The sequence below is a fragment of the Phycodurus eques genome, chromosome 7 (assembly GCF_024500275.1).
Source record: "Phycodurus eques isolate BA_2022a chromosome 7, UOR_Pequ_1.1, whole genome shotgun sequence".
Lineage (NCBI taxonomy): Eukaryota > Metazoa > Chordata > Actinopteri > Syngnathiformes > Syngnathidae > Phycodurus > Phycodurus eques.
The window spans coordinates 18,203,970-18,226,779 of record NC_084531.1 but is presented as its reverse complement, the minus strand read 5'-3'; the positions used below and the strand labels follow the sequence as shown (position 1 = coordinate 18,226,779).

At 37.6% G+C, this 22,810-nt stretch overlaps 2 protein-coding genes across 2 annotated transcripts; both read right to left on the bottom strand.

Annotated features, from left to right (window-relative positions):
* Positions 1-5,617: 5,617 nt before the first annotated feature.
* Positions 5,618-10,848, bottom strand: ly6d (lymphocyte antigen 6 family member D). The gene is made up of 3 exons (XM_061682494.1): positions 10,690-10,848; positions 6,146-6,250; positions 5,618-6,071 (listed from the first exon to the last, which is right to left on the bottom strand). Exons 1-3 carry the CDS (start codon positions 10,739-10,741, stop codon positions 5,992-5,994), a joined length of 237 nt encoding a protein of 78 aa, XP_061538478.1. The 5' UTR covers positions 10,742-10,848; the 3' UTR covers positions 5,618-5,991.
* Positions 10,849-14,149: 3,301 nt separating this feature from the next.
* LOC133405337 (P2X purinoceptor 5-like) lies at positions 14,150-22,264 on the bottom strand. Its single transcript, XM_061682202.1, has 11 exons — positions 21,980-22,264; positions 20,720-20,870; positions 20,501-20,572; positions 17,725-17,800; positions 17,009-17,105; positions 16,478-16,555; positions 16,264-16,402; positions 16,056-16,192; positions 15,885-15,978; positions 14,349-14,414; positions 14,150-14,263 (listed from the first exon to the last, which is right to left on the bottom strand). Exons 1-11 carry the CDS (start codon positions 22,114-22,116, stop codon positions 14,150-14,152), a joined length of 1,161 nt encoding a protein of 386 aa, XP_061538186.1. The 5' UTR covers positions 22,117-22,264.
* Between the last annotated feature and the right edge of the window lie 546 nt (positions 22,265-22,810).

The following is a 22,810-nucleotide window of genomic DNA, read 5'->3' as shown; positions in this document are numbered from 1 at the left end:
TAAAAGTCTTAAATGTTCTCCAAAATGGACAGCAGGCCTTATAATGCGGCGCGCCTTGTGTGCACCGAGTTCCAAAATCTATAAATGTTGTTGTGTGATGAGTGGTCTGCTTGGCTTTTTTTTTTTTGACCACTCGACTGACTGGGAGCATTTCCTGCCGACACGCTGCTTATACAGAGCAAAAGCGGACGTGGCTGAGGACAGGATGCGGACGTAAAGGGGGGAGGGTGCGCGTGAAGGAGGACGCTAAAGGCACGCCCCCAGTAGGTATATAGCGCCGGGATGTGCATTGTGCAAAACAACATCGTTGTGTAATCGTTGTGCAAAACAGCATCGTTGGAAGACCAACTCGGGCAATGGATTAATGAGCAAAGAACAGCCGGGAGAAGCGTCTCTACAGTCACCATTCGACTGAGTGCAATAACGCTTGCAAAAGAAATGAAAATCGAACATTTTCAAGGAGGTCCGCCTTGGTGCTTTTATGAAACTGCGCCATCTATCCATCCGGGCAAGGACTACCCCGCGGTAGCAGCAACTTCCGGCGGATTACAAGGAAAAGCTGGCGTGGGAGCGATGGATGACAGATGGCGAACACAGCTTTACTAAGACTAGGAGGCAACGCCGGGCGAGTTACGCCACAATTTGTGAATGGATTGTGGATGCCTGGGCTAAGGTATCCGCTTTGACTGTTGTTTGAGCTTTCGTAAAAGCCGGCATCATTTCTGAGGAGCCGCACGGCAACGAGACTGACTCCGACGAGTGCGAGAGGGAACCTGGCGTGTTTGATCGAGAACTTGCCCAGCTGCGCATTTCAGATACAGAACATGAGGACTTTGATGGATTTGCGGAAGAGGATTGATGAAAAAATAATGTGAGTACATTGTTAAATACTTCAATAAAGTACAACCGAACTCAGTTTTGCTCCCGCTGCCTTTTTAAAAACGTTGTTTTAGCCTGCATGCGTGCTAGCGTATGTTTTAAGCTAGCGTATGTTTTACCATGCCTGCGCCCAATAATGCGGTGCGCCTTATGTATGTGTTAAATGCAGAAATAGGCCCCGTAACTGAGACTGCACCTTTTAATGCGGTGCGCCTTATGGTCGGGAAACTACGGTAGTTGGTATTATATGGTAAAATATAAACTTAAGTCTCTCTAAGCATAAGAATATAATAATGTAATAAACCAGTGTACTGCAGTTCAAAATAATGTTCACAGTCAATGACATTTATAGTACACTTGTTCTTGTTTGATAATACTAAATGGTTTGATAATACTAAATAATACTTGATAATACTAAATTGTTTGATAATACTAAATGTTTGATAATACTAAATGGTAAATACTAAATTCTTTGGGCATGTCATTGACAATATCAAAATGATTGTTATTAATTTCTATTTAATTATGTGTTGGTCTAATTTGTTTTCTGTTAACAGATGGTGTGTTGCCAAACTTGTTGTGCAGGAAAAACAAGATGCCGATAGTTATATGACCAAGACTAATTCACTTCCCGGACTAATTTTAGAGCTTTATTTGACAACACATTTTGAGAAATCCCATTCTCCTGAAAGATGGATGTATGTAACCCTACTTTACACTTGTGGAGCAAAGGTTACTCCTACACAGCTGCCCATTAATCCATCCACCCCTCACCTCTGCAGTCTGAGCTGATCTAATGAGGAAAACAAGCAGCTGGACAGATTAATACATACAGTATGACCCATATTTGCACGCCGACCACCACACACACACACACACACACACACACACTCATGTGGGATGACGTGTGACGCTGGTATGAAGTGTGAATCCACTCTGCACATTAAAATCAACGCAGAAGTCAGTTAGTGTGTCAGCTGAGGACACAATTATGGGTATGAATAGAAATTGAGCATTAGAGTGACACGGTTACCATGGAAGCGTCCTGATTAAGCTCCTGGATCAATTAATTCCTCAGCACACACAGTAGTAAATTGTGGCTGTTATTTACAACTGACGTCCAATGGTCAGCCTGCCTCGATTCTGTCTTGGTATCCTGATATTCTGTACCTGGCATCGGGTGCGCCCGCTTTGTTTGAAAACAGCCTTTGTGTGAAGAATGCTGCCAGACAAGTGCCAATCACACAAGTTTAAACAAAGGCTCCAGCTCAACAAGCACAATAGAAAATGGATGGTTTCAATCCATCCATCCATCCATTTTCTGAGCCGCTTCTCCTCACGAGGGTCGCGGGCGTGCTGGAGCCTATCCCAGCTATCATCGGGCAGGAGGCGGGGTACACCCTGAACTGGTTGCCAGCCAATCGCAGGGCACATACAAACAAACAACCAGTCGCACTCATATTCACACCTATGGGCAATTTAGAGTCTTCAACCAACCTACCATGCATGTTTTTGGGATGTGGGAGGAAACCGGAGTGCCTGGAGAAATCCCACGCAGGCAAGGGGAGAACATGGAAACTCCACACAGGCGGGGCCGAGGATTGAACCCGAGTCCTCAGAACTGTGAGGCAGACGCTCTAACCAGTTGTCCACCATGCCGCCTGGTTTAAATCTCATGGTTTAAATCTGTTAGCTGTGTATTTAGTTAATTAATAGATTAATTGGTTATAACAGCTCTCACAAGTCATTGCTCCCAACAACATGTTTTACGGCCCTCATTTGTGCCTGCCAAGGAACCTGAACCTTCAGCCCTGAAGACAATGTTCTTGTTTTTAAAAACGGGCTTAAGAGCCACCTTTATAATTTAGCTTTTAACTAATAATATCTTTTAACTATAATGTCTTTATCTCTATTTTTTTATATCTTTTTTATTGAACCCTAACCCTACGTATGTTACCCTATTTCTTCATTTGTATTTATTATTTATTCTATTTTATCCTAATGTTGGGGGTTTGGGGGGGGGGGGGGGTTGTTATGTTTTAAATCATTTTAGTTTACATTGCTTTTATTGCTAATAGTTTAGTAATATTTTACTATTTACAGTGTTTCCTCAGAGGGAGTCCTGTGCACTGGGAGCTGTGGTGGGCTATGGCCTTTTTCCTGCCTCATGGGGTCCCCAGTCGCCATGGGAACAGACTCTTGCTGCACCACTGCACTGGGGGCTTCGTGCTGGTGGCCTGCGATCTGCGATCTGGTCCCGGTGCAGACAGCTCTGTGAGTTGATGTTTCCTTACTGGGATGCTCTGTACCCAGCCTCAGGTCCTAAGGTCATTACAATTTTTGTATATATTATGTTTTACCTTTAATAGTTCGTGCGTGTGTGTGTCCTCGTGGACAAGTGGTGGGAGGCGTTAATGTTCATTTATGTAATCCACTTTGAGTTGCATTGTATGTATGAAAAAGTGCTGTATAAGTCATGTCTGATTGGTTGCTTGAATAGTCGTGTCACAATTTCTCTTTAAATATGGATTGGAAGACGAGACGCCAAAAACACGTGATGAGTCGACTTAAATCAATAAACGATATGGAGTAGTAAAGCCAACTAGTTGACTAATCGGTTCAACCCCTAGTAAGGACACACGTGCCGATTTATTTATGTTTTTCCTCGTTGTGTGGGGTCTCTCACATTTAAAAAATATATATATTTTAAATGTCACAGAAGGAAAAAGCTTTTTGTCACTGATTGTTGTTTAATTAGTCAGTCTGTTTGTTAGTTAATTGGGTTACATGCATATCAATTTTGAACATTTTAACCCAAATGTGACAGACCCAACACATGACAAGGCAAAGAAATCAGCGTGTTCTCACTGCTCTTGTAGTGTGTGTTGTGTACTCAAAATGAGCAACATCGCACACCACACACATAATGATATCTCCACCAAAAATGCTGAAAGTAGGCTGATTATCGGTATGTGTATACCTAGCTTTTAGGTTATGAAATATTGCCAAAACCAAACCACTTATGGCCAAATATAGTGGTTTTGTGGCAAAATGTGGAGCATAAACACCTGTTCATCAAATTTCTGGTTGTCCCAACTGCATGTATGAATGTAAAGTAATTTGTAATGCCTGTGAAATATCTAGTTGAGGATGTCCAATCACATTTTCACAGTCATTGATCATACCCATTCTTTGCCTGGTAAGGGTATAAATATACACTACTGTATACTAATATGCATTCTGGTTGCTTTTTCAGATTTTCACTTTAACCTATTGTTCTGTATTTAAAATTGTTTTCTCCTGCCACTGTTGTTACTAATACAGTACATCCTCACATGCTCATCACTGATACTGATCATACTGATACTGTATTTACGAATAGAATAAGTTTCTCTTTCGGTCTCTGTTTTGGAGTAAATGCACAAGAGATTTTCTAATCTGCATAGCAAACAAAGAATATTTTTTTGTTGTTGTTGTTCAACTGGTTCTACAGTTTTCTTTCTTAGCTGTTCTTTTAATGTTTTTCCTCCTTCATGTTTTGAAAACAAGTGGATGTTTCAGTTTTTGCCACTGACACTTATCAGGGTCAATGTAAAGAAATAAAAACCTAAAATACAAGCGCAATGTCAAAATATTATGACAGTGAATTTACCATTTTGAAAGCATAAAGCCAAAGGTTTTGAAAAATGCCATTGTAATATTACAAGCAAAAAAAATCAAGAATAAAGGTGGTACAAGAATAAAGTCGTAATATTTGGAGGGAAAAAGTCAGTTTTACTTTTTTTTTAAATTATGAAACGGTTTAATAATTTTACAAGTATAGTTATATAACAAGAACATGTTTAAATTATACAAGAATAAAGTTGTAATTACCTCCCCCCCACTACAAAAAAACCTTAATTTTCAGAGAAAAGGAATAATGCAATAGAGATAAGATAAAGGGAAATTGTTGCCTCTTTATGAGATAAGTCTGAAATTTTTCAAGAATAAAGTCATAATATAATGGTCAGAATTGAACTATAATAAAGCTGTAATATTACAAGGAAAAGTGGTAATTTTACAAGACTGAAGTTTCATCAATAAGTAATATGAAAGTGATATGGGAAAATATCTTGATTCTATGAGAATAAAGTCAGAATTTTACAACGGTAAAGTACAAATATTATAAGTCAAGCTATTACAAGATAATGTTCATAAGTTTTTGACTTTGCAAGTCATAATACCAGAAAAGGTCCATAACTTAAATGAATAATGCTATAGTATTGTGAGAAAAAGGTTGAAATTGTACAAAATAAAATTGCAATACTATGATTTAAAAAAACATCCTAAACATAAAGTCGTAATATTACAAGAAAACATTCGACTGTAATAGAATAAAGTAGGAATATAAAAATTATATAACTAGTTATAATACTATAAGAAAGCAAAATAATTTTTTTTTTCATATTTAATATTCCGATCATATATGGATAATTGCGTTAAAATGAATACTGTTGAGGATGTTCTCAAGTTCAAGTATCATAAATAATTCAATGTTGTGATACATCCACCCCACCATCATTGTTGGAGTAACTTCATGATATTATTCTCATAATTTTAACTTTTTTATTCACTGTACCCCAATACTAATTTGTACTAGGTGTTGAGCAAAGACTTGAATAATAATATTTAAAAAAAATCCCTTTATAAATTCAATCTACTACATGGCATGTTATCAGACGACAGTTGAAGACAATAATGAGATTAGAAGACGTCTTTTTATTATGACATCAGTTTGACTACAGCATTGCAGTGTTTATAGGCAGCAACCCACATCAAATCATAGAAATCAGTGACCCACTAAGCAACATGAGGGAGGGAATAAATGTGTGTGTGCGTGCGTGCGTGCGTGCGTGTGTGCGTGCGTGTGTGTGTGTGTGTGTGTGTGCGTGCATACAAAATAAATCACAACTCTTGACCACTGAGTGTTATACAGAAGCTTGTGAGAAGATAGATCAAACATAAGGACTATTAGTGAAACAACAGTTGATTGTCCACTCTCATTAGACTTTTCTACGTTTCTTGCTTTCACCAATCAGAAACCGAAAGCAAGAGCAGGACGACGCCTCCTGTCTAGCACAGGTCCGATTGACAGCAGGTCGTCTGAGAGTCCTCAACGCACTTCTTTGCGCAGCCACTGGAGATTTTATTTCCTGTAAAAATTATGTCAATTACTCCGGTGCTCCGCTTTTAGGTCATAGAACTGAGGAGAAATGGTCCAACAAACCCAAGCCATAGATCTTGCAGAAGGTTTCATTTTCATTGCACGTTTTCACGGTGATGCAATCATTTCGGTCTTCATCGTTGCAGGAGTAGCAACTGAGTGTGAGCACTGGTGACAACAGACAAAAGAACTTCTTATTTATTATATGGCCCACTGAGAACTAGAGTGGGCTGACTCCATTTTTGTCATTTTACAGTTTTATGGCTGCAATAAAATCTAGAGGATTTATATCTTGGGGATTTATATGGCGATGATTACTTCTTCTGCATACTTGTTTTTCCGGAAATTGTGGTTCTCCTCAAATTTTTATTTATTCCAAACGTCTGTCAAATCTATCAGTATTTCATGAAAGATGTCGATGTACTGGCACCCGAGCTAAATCACTACTTCCTTTCTGATCCGACCAATCTTTGAACCAGACTTTCTGGGATGTTTTTGCAGGAGGTGAAACCTTGTGTCATGGGCGCAGCCACCTTAGAAATGAAAGTTAGCCCACTTGTTGCACTTATGAATCAGGAAAATTGATGAGTGCAATAATAGACTGCCCCCTCTATGTCCAAAATTTGGGGCTAATATATATATATATATATATATATATATATATATATATCATCATCCTCATATATATATATATATATATATATATATATATATATATATCATCATCCTCATATATATATATATATATATATATATCATCATCCTCATATATATATATATATATATATATATATATATATATATATATCATCATCCTCATCATCAGCCATTATCTATCCACTGCAGGATGAAGGCCTCTTCTTCACGTTTCCAACTACTATGACATTTTGCAATTTGTTGCCAGTGTATCCCAGTGTGTTTAATGATTTCATCTATCCATCTACTTTTAGGTCTTCGCCATGGTTGCTTTGTGTCCAGTGGTACCCAATTGATATTTCCTGTGGTCCAGCTTTTGTCAGCTCTAAGGGCCACATGGCCAGCCCATTTCCATTTAAGTTTTTTTTTTTGTTTCGGTAACTCACGTCTGCTGTCTCATCCAACTGCATCTTTTCTTGTCGCGAATGCTTATTTTCAACATTTGGCTCCATGTTCCTTCGGGTTACACGTAGTCTTTGTATAAGTTTGGCATTCATAGTCCAAGTTTCACTACCGTAAGTGAGGGTTGGTAAAATACATTGATCGAAAACTTATCTTTTCAAGCAAATGGGAAGATTGTTCTTGAATATAACACTAAGCCTTCCATAAGCCTGCTAGGCAAGCTTTATGCGGCGTTCAACTTCAGTGCTTGTATTACCATCCATAGTTACAAGTTGGCCTAAATAGATGTAGTTGTCGACGGCGTCTCGGACATAGTCCTCCATTTTGATTTATTTTTGTGGACCCACAAATCATCTTTGATTGAACATGACCTTCGTTTTGCTTTTGTTCATTTTCAGACCTGAGTGACAGCTTTCTAACTCTAATTCCTGAATACGACGCTGTAGTTGTTCAGCATCGTAGGAGAATAAAATGATGCCGTTTGCAAAACGAAGATGGCTCAAATAAGCGCTGTTAATTTTTAGTCCTTCTTTTTCCCAATTGAGCTTTTTAAATATTGCTTCAAGGCAAGCTGTAAATAGCTTCGGAGACAGTGTGTCGCCTTGCCTGACCCCTTTTCCTAGACTTATTCCTACTCTTTCATCATCAATTCGTATTGAACCTGAAGAATCGTTGTATATTGATTGTAGAATGTTGAATGTAGAATGATTGATTCTACAATCAATATATATATTAGGCTTCACACGATCAGGATTTTTGGGGCCGATCAGCGAGTCCCAGCTTTTTTGGAACGCGTTGCAGCCATAAAATTCCAAGTTAATGATTATTTGCTGAAAACAATACAGTTTATCAGTTTGAACATTAAATATCTTGTCTTTGTAGTGTATTCAATTCAATATAGGTTGAACATGATTTGCAAATCATTGTATTCTATTTTTATTTATGTTTAACACAATGTCCCATCTTCATTGGAATTGGGGTTGTACACAAACAACCATTGACACTCACATTCACGCCTACGGGCAATTTAGAGTCTTCAGTTAACCTACCATGCATGTTTTTGGGATGTGGGAAGAAACCGGAGTGCCCGGAGAAAACCCACGCAGGCACGGGGAGAACATGCAAACTCCACACAGGCGAGGCCGTATTTGAACCCGGGTCCTCAGAACTGTGAGGCAGATGTGCTAATCAGTCAGCAATGTGCCGCGTTCTTAAAGACCTAATAAATCCCCAAAATATATGCAATATCAATGCTATGTTGTGCTTTTTTTCTAAATGTTTAATTAATGCCATTAAATTTCACATCACAATGATGTATCTTTATAATATTATATCAATAATGCTGATACATGTCTCAAGATTATTATTATTTTCTTCACTTGTAAGGTCCATTCTGAAAACCGACACAAGTTACCAAATACAGTACAGTGAAAAAGTATTTGCCCTCTTTTAAAATTCTTTTTTTTTTTTTTTTGCATAGTTTTCCCACTTTAATGTTAAAGGTCATCAAATGAATGTAAATATCATACAATGATAACCCAAATAAACATAAAATGCATTTTTAATGGTGATTCTATTTATTAAGGGGAAATAAACTATGCAAAGCTACCGGGGCCTGTGTGAGAAAGTAATTGCCCCCTCTTGTTAAATAATGTAATACATTTTGGGTAAGCTGAGTTCATTTTCACTGACCATACCCAAGCCTGAATACCTCCAGACCTCTTCAATCAAGAAATCACTTAAATAGAACCTGTCCAAGAAGAAGTCAGACAAAAGATCTCAAAACGCTGCAACAAAATGTCACAATCCCAAGCTTTTCAAGAAAAAAAAAGAGAAATAAAGTAATTAACATCTATCAGTCTGGAAAGGGTTACAAAGCTATTTCTAAAGCGTTAGGACTCCAGTGATCCACAGTGAAAGCCATTATCCACAAATGGAGAAAGCTTGGAACGGTGGGGAACCTGACCAGGAGTGTCCGGCTGACGAAAATTACCCCATGAGCACAGCGATGACTCATCCAGGAGGTCACAAAGGAACCCAGGACAACATCTAAAGAACTGCAGACCTCAGTTAAGGTCAGTGTTCATGACTCAACAATAAGAAAGAGATGGCATCCAATAAGAAAGAAATGGCATCCATGGCAGAATTCCAAGGCGAAAACCTGTTACTGACCAAAATGAACATTGAGGATCGTCTTAGTTTTGCCCTCCAAAAAAATTAAAATATAAAATAAAACATCTGAATGATCCCCAAGAATTTTTGGGAGAAAATTCTATGGACTGACGAGGCGAAAGTTGGACTTTTTGGAAGGTGTGTGTGTCTCGTTACATCTGGCATAAATTTAACACAGTATTTCGGAAAAAGAACATCATACCAACAGTCCAAATTTGTGGTGGTAATATGATGGTCTGGGGCTGCTTTTCCTCTGCAGGACCTGGACGACTTGCTGTGATTGATGGAACCATGAATTTGACTCTTTACTAGAAAATCCTGAAGGAGATTATATGGTCATGACTTAAAGCAGAAGAGCACTTGGGTTCCACCAGCAGGACAACGATCGAAAATACACCAGCAAGTCAACTTCTGAATGGCTTAAAAAAATAAATAATAAATATAAGTTTTTTGAGTGGCCTCATCAAAGTGCAGACTTGAATCCGATTGAAATGCTGTGGCACGACCTTAAAAAGGCTGTTCATGGTCGAAAACCCTCCATTGTTGCTGAATTAAAACAATTCTGCAAGGAAGAGTGAGCCAAAATATCTCCACAGAGAAGTGAAAGACTCATTGCCAGATATAAAAACGCTTCATTTTAGTTGTTGCTGCTGAGGGTGGCTCAACCAGTTTTTAGGTTTCGGTGACCATTTCACGCATGGCCAGATAGCTTTGAATAGCTGTTTTACCCCTTAATAATAAAATAAACATTCAAAAACAGTATTTTATTTGTACTTGGGTTATCTGTGTCTGATATTTACCTTAAACATTAATGCAAACGCATATGAATTTGAGAAGAGGGAAACTTGTTTTTCACAGCAGTGTACGTTCCTTGTTTCATAAAGACTTTATTTAAAACATATTCAAGCGAAAAGTTGACTTTTCTTCATAATTTATGCCATGTAAGTTTATCCAGCATTAACATAAATTATTTTCAACAAACATCATCAAATGGATAAAAAATAATAATATTTTAATGTTAAGTGGTGCCATACTTTTATTGTGTTAGTTAAACACACAGACAAACTTAACATAATAAACCAAGAAGATATCAACATCGAAACTTAATGTAATCCGACTGAAGACAATATTTATTAAAAATTAAAAAGTAACTTTTTGGGGGGGAAGTTTCAAGATTTTTTTTAAAAATCCCTGACTTCTGTCAACAGCTGGTTATGCCTAATTGTATTTTATTCATTAAACACACATAAAAACCTCATGTTCAATTTACCTTTTATGTGGTAAACTGACAAAATGTAATTTACATTTTTAGGTATGATTATGAAATTGTGCCTCACCTTGAGTGCTACACAGCAGCAGCAGCAATGTTGTGACCAGCACGAGTTTCATGTTGTCTTGATGGTGTCTCAGTGTGGGAAAACCGATGCCGCTACAGCACCTTTATTCTGTCACATCACCGTCTAAATCCCCAACTCACTTCCTTGTCTGCTGAATTCCTCTACTGTACTTTCTTTTTTAAAATTCTATTGTCCACTGACTGGAATCTGCAATCAGATATGAGCTTTGGTGTATGTCCTTTTGTAGGAATGAAGCAATAAAAACAAGCACTTGGGTGTGTTTTGAAGGACTTCTGAGACATTCTTTCTTCCATTTCAACTGAATGCAATTGAATTTGAATTCAATACCGTTCATTTTTATCCTCACTAGGGTCGCGGGCGTGCTGGATCCCATCCCAGCTATCTTCGGGTAGGGGGTACACCCGGTTCAGGGGTACACACACGGTTCAGGGGTACACCCTGAACCGGTCGCGACCCAATCACAGGACACACGAACAAACAACCATTCGCACTCACATTCACAACTACGGGCAGTCTTCAATTAACCTACCATGTATGTTTTGGGGATGTGGGAGGAAACCGGAGTACCCGGAGAAAACCCACGCAGGTACGGGGGCAACATGCAAACTCCACAAAGGTGAGGCTGGATTTGAACCTGGGTCCTCAGAACTGTGAGGAAGATGTGTTACCAGCTGGCCACCATGCTTTAATTAAAAGAAAAGAAAATCAACATTTTAAAGAACTCTGTGCCCTTGAACACTTCATATGATTTGGAAGATATATATATCAGAGTACTATGTTGTGCTGTTTTCTAAATGTTGTATTACTGTCATTAACTATCACATCACAAAATATATTTTTATTATTACTTCAACAGTGATGATACTTTTTCCAAGATTAAATTGTTTTATTTTTTTTGTTCCTTACATGTAAGGTCTATACTGAGGACCCAGGTGAGTTATTAAATACAGTCCTTGTTTAATGAAGAAATTCCTTCAAAATCATTTAAACGAAAACTTGACTTCAATAATGAAGTCAACTTTTTGTTTAAATAATGCCATGTGAGTTTATCCAGCATTAACATAATTAGTTTTTAACTACTTAATATAGTAAAATGCATCGAAAGATGAACGAATTTGTCAAATGGTGCTACACAATTTGATTATGTTACTTAAACACACGAAAATGTTACTAACATAGCATAAATTGTGTGTAACTGATTGCCAAGAAGATATTAACATAAAAACGTAATGTATTTGTGGTGAAGAAAATATGAATTAACAATTAAAAATCCACTGCTTTTGGGGGGTTCAGCATTAAAAAAAAAAGCTTTTGTCAACAGGTAACACCCAATAGCTAAACACACATAAAAGATTTAATTTAATTAACTTTTTTTGTGTTAAAATGACAAAATATAGGTAGAACCGGTTGACATTTTTAGATATAATGCGGCAATTGTGCTTTACCTTGACTGCTACATGGCAGCAGCAGCAGTGTTGTGATGAGTACGACAAGACTTATTGTCTTGTAGATGTATTCTACTGTTTTTTTACATCATGGCCAGGGGACTACAGATGAAAACTAGCCTTCTGGCTAATTCTGGCTTTTTTAACCATGTGTACTTCATGTGTTTTATGAAATTGCATTGTCCCCTTTCAAGAATAAACTGAAACTGAAACCTTCAAGTGGCCTTGATGGTGTCTGGATGTGGGAAACTGCAGCTGCAGCACCACGTCAAGTATTCTTGTTTTCTTACACTGGTATTTTGAATTGCCCTTAGAATAACATAAGTGGAGCTGTCACCTGGTTCACTCTCTGTGTGTGACATACAGGTCTGTAAATCAGAGTATAACGTTGGCAATAATATGCTTTTAACATTGTGTTGTGGCTGTAATCTTTTACAGCACCCTGGTGTTCCAGATTCAGAGGTTTGTGGTGGAGCTGCAGGGTTGGGTGGAGGTATGCGGCAGAGGCGTAGCCATCATATCAAAAGTGTGGTGGAGGGGCAAATTGTTCAGTAAGTAAGCCAACTTCTAGCAGCATATGATCATCCTCTTGCATTCAACAGCTTCTCTCCATAGTGGCTAAAGAACTAATAAAACTGTCATACTCTGGTTGCGGTAAAACTACTTACTAAATTACTAAATGCCCAATTGCAACTTTGAACACAAAAGTTCTCTAAAATACCATTCTTGCCAGAAAGCCTATTGCACACAAAATGGTAAGGAAATGAAAAGTTTCTGAACCATTTTTCAAATACATTAAATAGTAAAAATCCTCCGATTCCTTTTTTTTTAAATTATTATTATTATTATTATTTCATTATATGTGAGACACAAAGCAGACATGTTTACACGAAAACTAAATTTGAATGAAAGACAGCAGAGCGAAGAATAAATCTTATATTTCCTGGCCCTTTTTACAGAAAAACATTTACATTTCACATTAAAATTTAGCCTATTTAAATAAATCGCCAAGGTCTTCTAAATGATTTTTCACCTATTCTGTTTTTTTTGTGTGCAGAAAGTGGGGGTGTTGACTCAACATAAAAAGTAAAGCACAGCACTTTGAGAAACTCAAACCCACTATCCTAGTGACATCTCCTGGTAAGGAAAGGGGAAGTGCAAGACAGCCTAGATTTCTGTTTTCTACAATCATGTCTCTTAAGCGGGGTACACACATAGTCGGTGGTGTTGCCAGAAAATATATAGTGGGCCGCTTGAAATCAGTCGTCGGGGGGGGTTTCTGATCGAAATTTTTCCATCATGAAAAGCACTATAGTGGGGGTTCCAGCGGGGTGGCTGACCTTCAGTCTGGCCGCGGCCACCCCTGGCCACCACGTAGCTCCGGTCCTGCACATGGTGATTTATTTTTTTAATCTGACAGACCCCACACATGACAAGGGAAAACATCTGTATGTGTTCTTACTGCTCTCATATTGTATGGTGTCGTCTCGATGACCAACACAACGCACCAGACACACAACGATATCTCCATCGACATTCGCGACTCTCCTCCCTCAAACAAGATATCTGTCGCAGTACCAAGTGACCTGTGAGAGGCAGCATGGTGCCACAGGGCATCCAGACTGCACGAAAATACAAAAAAAAAAAAAGAGGAAAGAGTAGTACTAGAAGCTAGACTAACATTTAGCATAGCTGGTAACTTTGACGTCGCAATGACGAAGTCCGTGGCTCGGACAAACTCACTGTTGACCAGGTTTAACATTCACGAGAGTTGGTCCCCTTGTCTACTTGTGTTTCAGCCGCAGAAAGAATGGGCAAAGTAAGACTTATTTATATGAATATGAAAGGCCTCACACTTGAAATATATACACAATATGTTACAAACTCAAAGTTCAAATACTAAGACGCCAGACTGGTTTTCTCGTGTCTGACTTCAGGGAGGATGCCAGCAGCTGTTGACTGTCTGTGGACAACAAATTGACATTAGCATAGCATCAGTGGTCTGAAAGTATTAGAAGCACATACTTGGACCCTTCAAACTTTCTCTCCCGATAGGCGGTGCCGTTCTTCATGATGTAGAGAAGGATCATGTCACAGAAGAACACTCCCTGTACAATCCAAATTTGCATTGTATCATGCGTGTAAAACTAATTCATGAAAAAAAAATGAGAATAAAAGATAGCTGTTACTTACTGCGCCCATTAAAGCTAAACCTGAACCGACACTGATGGCTGTCGGGACAATATTGAACATTCCAGCCTATGAACAACAGGAGAATTCATTAATCCACACTCCCTTCTTACAGTAAAAAAATTTTTTTACATATATTTTATGTTTATTTGTATTTTTTTAATTAAAAAATAGGATACATTTTAAACAAATAAAATAACATCAAGTTGTAAGACTGGTTGTTGTTTTTTTAATGTAGACTAATACATTATTTAGATTTTCTTTCATTTTATTTTAAAAAGTACTTTTAAAAATCATTGTATGACTGATTGTATTTTGATTGTTTTGTACTTTCTGGTCAAATGCACTCCCCAAAACAAAACAAAAAATCTTTTTAAAAAAATTATAAGCTGTGATGAATACATATTGATAAATGCTCATTTTAATACATAAATACAGAGGATATTGAAAATGAATTTTCACGCCATGAACTAAAATTACAATGAAATATAAATACAATTTTAAATGTTAACATCGAACACTTTTTATAATTTAGAAAAAAAAATGCATATATATATATATATATATATATATATATATATATATATATATATATATATATATATATATATATATATATATACACACACACACACACACACACACACACACACACACACACTGATGGTGTAGTGGTGCACTCGCCTGACTTTGGTGCGGGCAGTGTGGGTTCAGTTAACACTCAGTGATGGTGTGAATGTGAGTGCAAATGGTTGTCTGTGTCTAGATGTGCCCTGTGACTGACTGGTGACCAGTTCAGGGTGGAGTCAGCTGGGATAGGCTCCAGTGCCCCGTGACCCTAACCAGGATAAGCGGTTTTGGAAATGGATGGATGGATTTATATATATCAGTGTACTGTGTTGTGCTTTTTTTTCTACATTTTATTAATGCCATTAAATATCACATTGATATGATATACAGTATAATTTTACTATTATATCAACAATGATGATACATTTTCAAAGATTTTATTGCCTCACTTGTAAGGTCCATTCTGAAGACCCACATTAGTTACTAAATGTGTTCGGTGTTCAATACAGAACTTCTTCAAATATTATTTGGGCAAAAAGTTGACTTCATCATTTACGTAAGTCTTGTAAGTTTATCCAACATTAACAAATTGTTTTTACCAGCATAATAAAATTGATCACCAAATTTTATATTTCATCGTCAAACAGTGCCCGCCACAGATTTTTTTGTTTTTATGTTAGTTAAACACGAAAAACATTAACCTAACATAATAAAATTGTATGGAACTACTTGTTGAGAAAAAGAAAATAATAAATAAAGTACATTGTTGGTTCTGCATTTTAAAAAACAATGTCCTTTGTCAGCAGCTTACACCCAATTGTATTTTCTTAGTAAAACTTAGAAAACCCTCATTTAATAAAAACTTTTTAAACAATTGTTTTGGTAAATTCAAAGCCAAGAATATCAAGGTGCCAAACAGGACAGCAACTTGACCATTGAATAGATAATATGGAAATACATTTTGCTTACCCTCCCATTCACCATGATGTTAAATCGGACTCCGTAGACTTTGTATAGGGATCGGTAACTCTCGCCTGCTGCGTTTTTATAATAGCGAGTGTGTCTGTTTGAAAGTTGAAATCAGACTATTAGCACACATTTAAAAGCACACGGATCAATTTCTTTTGGATTTTAAATAACCTAAAGTTGAATCCCATTGCAATGGTCTTGTTGGAGGCGGTGATGTCCTGGCGACTGAATTGATACTGTGGGTGACACTCAGAGTAACCTTTGTCAAGGTCACAGTCCCACTGGATCTGAATGCCAATGGAGCCACCCTAGTGCGAAACAATACATCTATTTAGTTGTGGACCTGATAACATGATATAATAATAATGATAACACTCACAAATGTTGCCATGTCATTGAAGTTGTATCCTGCTCGTGCGGTGATGTCTCCAAGGCGAAAGATGGGGCAGTAAGGATGGAGCTTTTCATCGTATCTGCATTTCAGATAGGACACATCTGCTGTCTCCAGAATGTTGGACCTCAGAGCACAAAGCAAGCACAGTGGTACAGAGTGTGTACAGTTTCATATGCTTCGTGTATGATGGAGAACTTACTTGGAAAATTGGAATTTGGGAAAGTGTATGAAATTCTTGATGTAGATGGTGAAGTTTTCCGCGTTCGTCAGCAGAGATCTGTTACAAAAGAAAAAAAGTAATGAGCATCCAAACAGGATTTTTTTTTTTATACAGTATGTATCAACTATGTTGGTTTGGAAGCAAGCAGCATGGCGAAATAGTGGTTAGCACTTCTGCCTCACAGTTCTGAGATTTGGGGTTCAAATTTCAGCTCTGTATTTTGGCTTCCTCCCGCATTCCAAAAGAAAAAAAAAAAAACATGTACAGTATATTAGCTTAATTGAAGATTAGGCGTGAATGTTTTTTTTTGTTTTGTTTTGTTTTTTATATCTGCACTGACATTGACTGGCAACCAGTCCAGGTGTACGCTGCCTCTTACCCAAAGTCAACTGGGATAGACTCCAATGATCACGATTAACCTAATAAGAACAAGCTCTATAAAAAATGGATGGATGAAATCCAATAGAGCTAACTAGAAAATAATTCAATAAAAACAATACGGTGCCTTACTTTGGTTTGAACTTTCTTTCAACAGGACACCAGCCAAAGATTTCACAGGTTCCACTGGGGTTTTCACTCCTGCGTAAGCATTGTCCACTCATGATTCCTTCAGAAAAAAAAGTACATTATTTTTGTTTCCATTATATCCTATGGCAGGAATCAGAACTTGACGGGCATTCTGGACAGACTGCGTTCAAGCTAAGAGGTTTCTACCATTCATCAGGATTTCCCAACCTTTATTGAGCCATGGCACATATTTTACCTCAGAAGAATCTCATGGCATACTCAACAAAAATGTCACAAAAACTATGTACAGTATGATTATCTCTTCTCAATTTACCCAGCTTCTATAATCTAGTAGAAGAGCATTTAACTGTTCCGCCTGCCATTATTTGTCACTGGCATGGATAGATGAACAAAGATACATTATTTGTAGTAAATAGATAATCATTTTTGAACCCAATAAGTGAAATTGAACTATTTCCTGCTCCACACATGATGAGCTTTAACAACATACTTATTTGCCATATTGTGGTCATAAGATAAATAGGCTGTGGATCGGAATTTCTATATTGTACTTAAATAAATTTAATATAAAGTAATCTGAAACTTAATATCACTCACAAGTGGAGATGAAGGCAATTCTTGAATTAACTGTATGGTACAGTAGTTAGGTTTTGTGGCCCATGAGGAGTGTTGTACCATAACAGTTAGGAATGTCCTACCATGACCAGCCACCACTAGCTTTCCTTCTTCACAATCCTCGTCCTCCTGACAGTGTCCATCCAGGACTTTGGGGCTCTGAAAAACAAGGACCAAGCGTTTCATTGCGTTTAAATCTGGTTTCAGCCTGGGACCCAGATTTTCTCATGATTATTAAGTCCTGACACACACACACACACACACACACACACACACACATATATATATATATATATATATATATATATTTATTTATTATATATATATATATATATATATATATATATATATATATATATATTTATTTATTTATATTTTTTTTGTTCTTCCAAGTTTATCCTGTTTTGGAAAAGAGCTCTTGGTGTGCAAACGACTTTAAACACTATTAGGGAACTGAGGAGCAAGGCCAGAAAATTAAACATTTAACTTTGTATTGAGCACAAACAGAAGCAGAACATGTCAATTATATTTACAAGAATAAAAATTGCTCAATTTAAAAAACCCTACACTTTACTAAATATAAAACACTGGGCTTTCTGTCCCTTTTGTCTTAATTTTAATGTATAAAAAAACAGCATTTTAAAAACATGAACGCTGAACACATGTGATTTTATGTTTTGTATTTGTCCATGTTTAACAATACTGTAGACGTAAATTTTATGTTTTTGTAGGTTTGGGTTGCAGAATTTGTTTTTTGGTCCAAAAAACAAAACTGCTTAAGACCCCAGCGCAACTTGGCCCTTACAGATGAGAAACTGTGTTTAGTTGCCACACCACTTTGTTTAACTGCAATTTGATTCATAAGGTCAGAATTAAGTAAGCGGACACAAATGTACACAAGCGCAGTGACTGCGTGGCACTGGTGCATGTTGGTTGTTGTTTTTTTGGGTGCTGGCAGGGTGAAGGCAGTGAAGTGCATGCCAGGAACCTTTCAGAAATATGCAGCTCAACATTAAACTAATGGATCTAAGGTTTAGCAAAACACTGATTTACACCCAGGCCCAACCAATGTACAATTAGAGAAGATTATTTTTTATTTAGTTGTTCCACTCCTTCATTTTCGATTGCATTCTTGGTTATGCGGGTGAACTGCAGCCTATCCCAGCTGACTATGGGAGAGGTGGTGACAGGTTCACCACATTAACTGACTTTTTGTTATGCTACCAGTTATGCCAAAGATATATTATATATATATGCCATTTATATGTATATGTAAAAGCCCCACAAAAAGAGGCCTAATGATGCCACTGATGTGGCCCATTGACCATACTTTGCCCCCTCTATAATAGAATGTCCAATGAGTGTATATGGCAGCATGACACACAAGTCCAGAATAGTTTCCAGATGATCAGGCGTCAAGAGAGCAAATAAAACAGCTTGAAAGTAAACACTCTGCGACAGCTTTGCACACACGCAAGCAGTGAGGAGTTATGGAGAAAGTACACAGTGACTGGTGCTGGTGCTTTGACTTAGGCAGCATGGCTGAATGGAGGCACTTGAGCTATTTCTGCAGTGATTATTCGGCTTCGGAGTTGTATTCAAAAACTAGCGTGTTTCTAATCTGCTCAACTTTTTTTTCAAGTCACATAAAAGTCCACCACATTAGTGTACCAGTGATGCCAAAGAGGAAAAAGTGTGATGACAACAATAGAGGAGGAAATGGAACTTATTACGCCGTGGGTACGTGATACACACATCTCTGTCCCGGCTGCTCAGTACAATGTGCCTAAAATGACAGTAAGTTTATGTCAATAATGAAAGCAGTATTGACTCTAAACCCTGTGAGCTTGTTTAGTCTAAAAGTGAGGAGACTCACCTCCCAGGCACACAAAGTCATCCTCCCTCTGTACATTCATCTGTGTTGTCAGAGTTAATGGTGAGGACACAGTGGATTTATTGTTGTGCACAAGTTTTGCTATCCCGCGATTACCTTTTTTTTTTTTTACCCTTGCATAAACAGTTAACAATGTCAAAATGCATGATGCATGAGGTCGACTTGACTTCAGTAATCTTTCCTTTCTCCACTTCTGTTGTTTTTATTTTTAGTTTATTTTCCAGCGATATATATATATTTTTTGCATCACAGTTAAGAATGTCAAAATGCTCCGTATAAATTGCCTATAATATAAAAGGTGGAAACAGTTTTGAGTCTTATTTGCTATGGGAATAAATTGCCTAAAAAATCCAAACCTTGGTTCCATGGTTCAGCTGTAATACAACATCCCTGGATGTTACACGTGTCCACAGAAAAATGGTAAATGAATATGAATTTCTGAGTTACGTATTGTGTGTACGGTGCATCTAAAGAAAAAGATTTGAAAATTGTAGAAAACTCAGTTTATTTCAGGAGCTCAATTAAAACATGAAACTCTACTGTAGATTCACTACACACAGTGAAATATGTTTTATGATTTTTTTTCACCATTTTGATCATTACAACTCACAACGAATGAAAACCTCTCAACAAATTAGAATAGAGTATTACATAAGAACCGATCAAAATGATTTTTAATATACTGTAGAAATTAGATAGGAATTAGCCTTGTGAAAAGTATTTTCCTATTTGATGAATCTAGAATATCAGTTTCACTTTTTGAATTAAACTCCTGAAATACATTTTAAGATACTTTATTCAAATGTATTGAGATGTACCCGAACAAAGAGTAAAAAGTTAAACTTCCTCCTTGCTTGTGCTTCGGGCACGCTCAGTGTTCTTATGCACTACAAAAACATCATTTAATTTAAAAACAATGATCAATATTTGAACACATGATGACCATTGTCCTTGAATATTCATACCTCAGCACAGTATCCAATCTTCTGATTGGGGGTCTCTAGGAAATTAGTGACAACAAAAAGAACAGCTTCACCCTGCATGTAGAAAGCAATGTATGTCATGAAAGCAACAAGTACGTACTGTATGTTTAACATTGACACTCTTGTTAGTTTAGGTAAACCTTTATGTTTGCTTTTGCTTATGATTATCTCCAACTGGCTGAGGATTGTGTGTGTTTTCACCTGTGGTGGGATGACATAGTCCTCCGGCCCCCACACCAGCACACCCGACTCGGTGGTGTTGGTCACCGAGACCCCCTTCAGTTTAGTAATCACTGTGCTCTGTATGGCCTCGTCTTTCTCCTGGTAGCCCTTCTTGCTTAAGAAAACCCACCTGGGAGCAGGGAGAAAGATTCAAGTACTGTAATTGCACTTTGATCCTCATCAAACCAATTACACATCTATACTAATGTATCCTCATAGGGTTTCAGCGGGTAAGCAGGAGTCTACCACCAACCCATCGCAGGTCACATATAGGCAATCATTCACACTCACATTTCCACTTATGGACAATTTAGTCTTCAATAAACCTAACATGCGGCGGCACGGTGGCCGACTTGTTAGAGCGTCAGCCTCACAGTTCTGAGGACCCGGGTTTAATCCCCGTCCCCGCCTGTGTGGAGTTTGCATGTTCTCCCCGTGCCTGCGTGGGTTTTCTCCGGGCACTCCGGTTTCCTCCCACATCCCAAAAACATGCATTAATTGGAGACTCTAAATTGCCCGTAGGCATGACTGTGAGTGAGAATGGTTGTTTGTTCCTATGTGCCCTGCGATTGGCTGGCAACCAGTTCAGGGTGTACCCCGCCTCCTGCCCGATGACAGCTGGGATAGGCTCCAGCACGCCCGCGACCCTAATGAGGAGAAGCGGTTCAGAAAATGGATGGATGGATAAACCTAACATGCATGTTTTTCGGAATGTGTGAGAAAGCTGGCATATGCAAATGCCACACAGGAGAGCCAAACCCAGAACCTGTCGACTGTGAAGCAGACATGCTAACCACTCGTTACCATGCTGCCGAGAACAAAAAACTTCAGTATATTCAAATTAGAAAATGTTTTTATTATTTCACAAAGCCACCGTGCTGCACCTCACAAATGCATCTGATATTATTCAAGATTAACTTTTTTTCAAATATATATTACATATAGACTTTAAAAAAAACATTTGCTAGTGAATGAAAACATTTTTACATTCATCTCACTGATGAACTACAATTAATCATAAGGGTAAGGGTAGATACTTTATTCCTGTACAGTATTTCTTAATGTTTGAATTTTAAATCAAAATGAATATAGTGTATGCAGGATCTACAGAATAGGCCATACGTTTTTTTTTGTGTTTTTTTCTTTTACAAATTATTTTTCAGATCCATAAATATTTTTCCTATGTATGGCAACTTATGTCCCACCCGAAGGGACAGGCGGAATCACAGATTCACTTACCCTATAATGTAACCGATGATAGATAACTGGATGAGTCTGTACAAAATTCCAACTTTTTTGTTTTTGGCCACTATGTATTTTTCCGTTTTGTAGTCCAAAAAAGATAAAAGTCGTCCTTTACACCCACTCGCGGCCATCCTGCGAACGTCGCGTCGGTCGTCGTCACATCAAGAAATGAGACGATCGAGCCCCCTCTCGGAAATCAACAACTCGCCCGTGGCTCATCTCTGCTCCTGCTGCAAGTGGACGAGCCTGCAGTTGGATATCACCAGATGCTCTCCTCTCACCCACTGCCACTACTTTTGCTGTGAGTGCGATGATATTTTGGAGGGGGGAGGGGGGGGGCATTATCGAGACGTCATCTCTGCGCAGGTAGTGGAGAAATTTACACGAGATTTAAAAAAAAAAGCCTGTTTAACTTTTGTCCCTCCTTTAAAATTTTAAAATTTTGCTTCAGGTTTGCTCTCAATAATTTGTATGTAACTGCTAATACGGTTACATACAAATTATTGAGAGAAAACCTGAAGCAAAATTTTATATATATATATATATATTTTTTTTTTTTAATTTATTTTATTTTATTTTCCTTTGCATTTAATTATTTGATCTATTTTAGTACTCCAAGACTCAATTTTAAAGGTACTTACTCATAATTATATATTATTAGCACAATCTAATGGAAGAAGAAATGTTCTTTTTTTTCTAAAAGGCACCTATTACAAACGATTTAGAGAATGCTGTAAAATCTATGTTTATGAGGCAAATGATATTCACAAAGCCAGAGTGTTTTCATGTAACCCAAATATTCACGTTTTACTCTGAACTAAAAAC

What these genes read in the sequence shown, in the direction of transcription:
- ly6d (XM_061682494.1), bottom strand. Translation starts at nt 10,741, where the DNA reads ATGAAACTCGTGCTGGTCACAACATTGCTGCTGCTGCTGTGTAGCACT. An exon ending in GCTGCTGTGTAGCACTCAAG is followed by an intron (nt 6,251 to 10,689) that starts GTGAGGCACAAT and finishes TGTTGTCACCAG; the next exon opens with TGCTCACACTCAGTTGCTAC. An exon ending in CTGCAAGATCTATGGCTTGG is followed by an intron (nt 6,072 to 6,145) that starts GTTTGTTGGACC and finishes TAATTTTTACAG; the next exon opens with GAAATAAAATCTCCAGTGGC.
- LOC133405337 (XM_061682202.1), bottom strand. Translation starts at nt 22,116, where the DNA reads ATGGCCGCGAGTGGGTGTAAAGGACGACTTTTATCTTTTTTGGACTAC. An exon ending in CCCAAATTCCAATTTTCCAA is followed by an intron (nt 16,403 to 16,477) that starts GTAAGTTCTCCA and finishes TTGTGCTCTGAG; the next exon opens with GTCCAACATTCTGGAGACAG. An exon ending in TCAATGACATGGCAACATTT is followed by an intron (nt 16,193 to 16,263) that starts GTGAGTGTTATC and finishes GTTTCGCACTAG; the next exon opens with GGTGGCTCCATTGGCATTCA.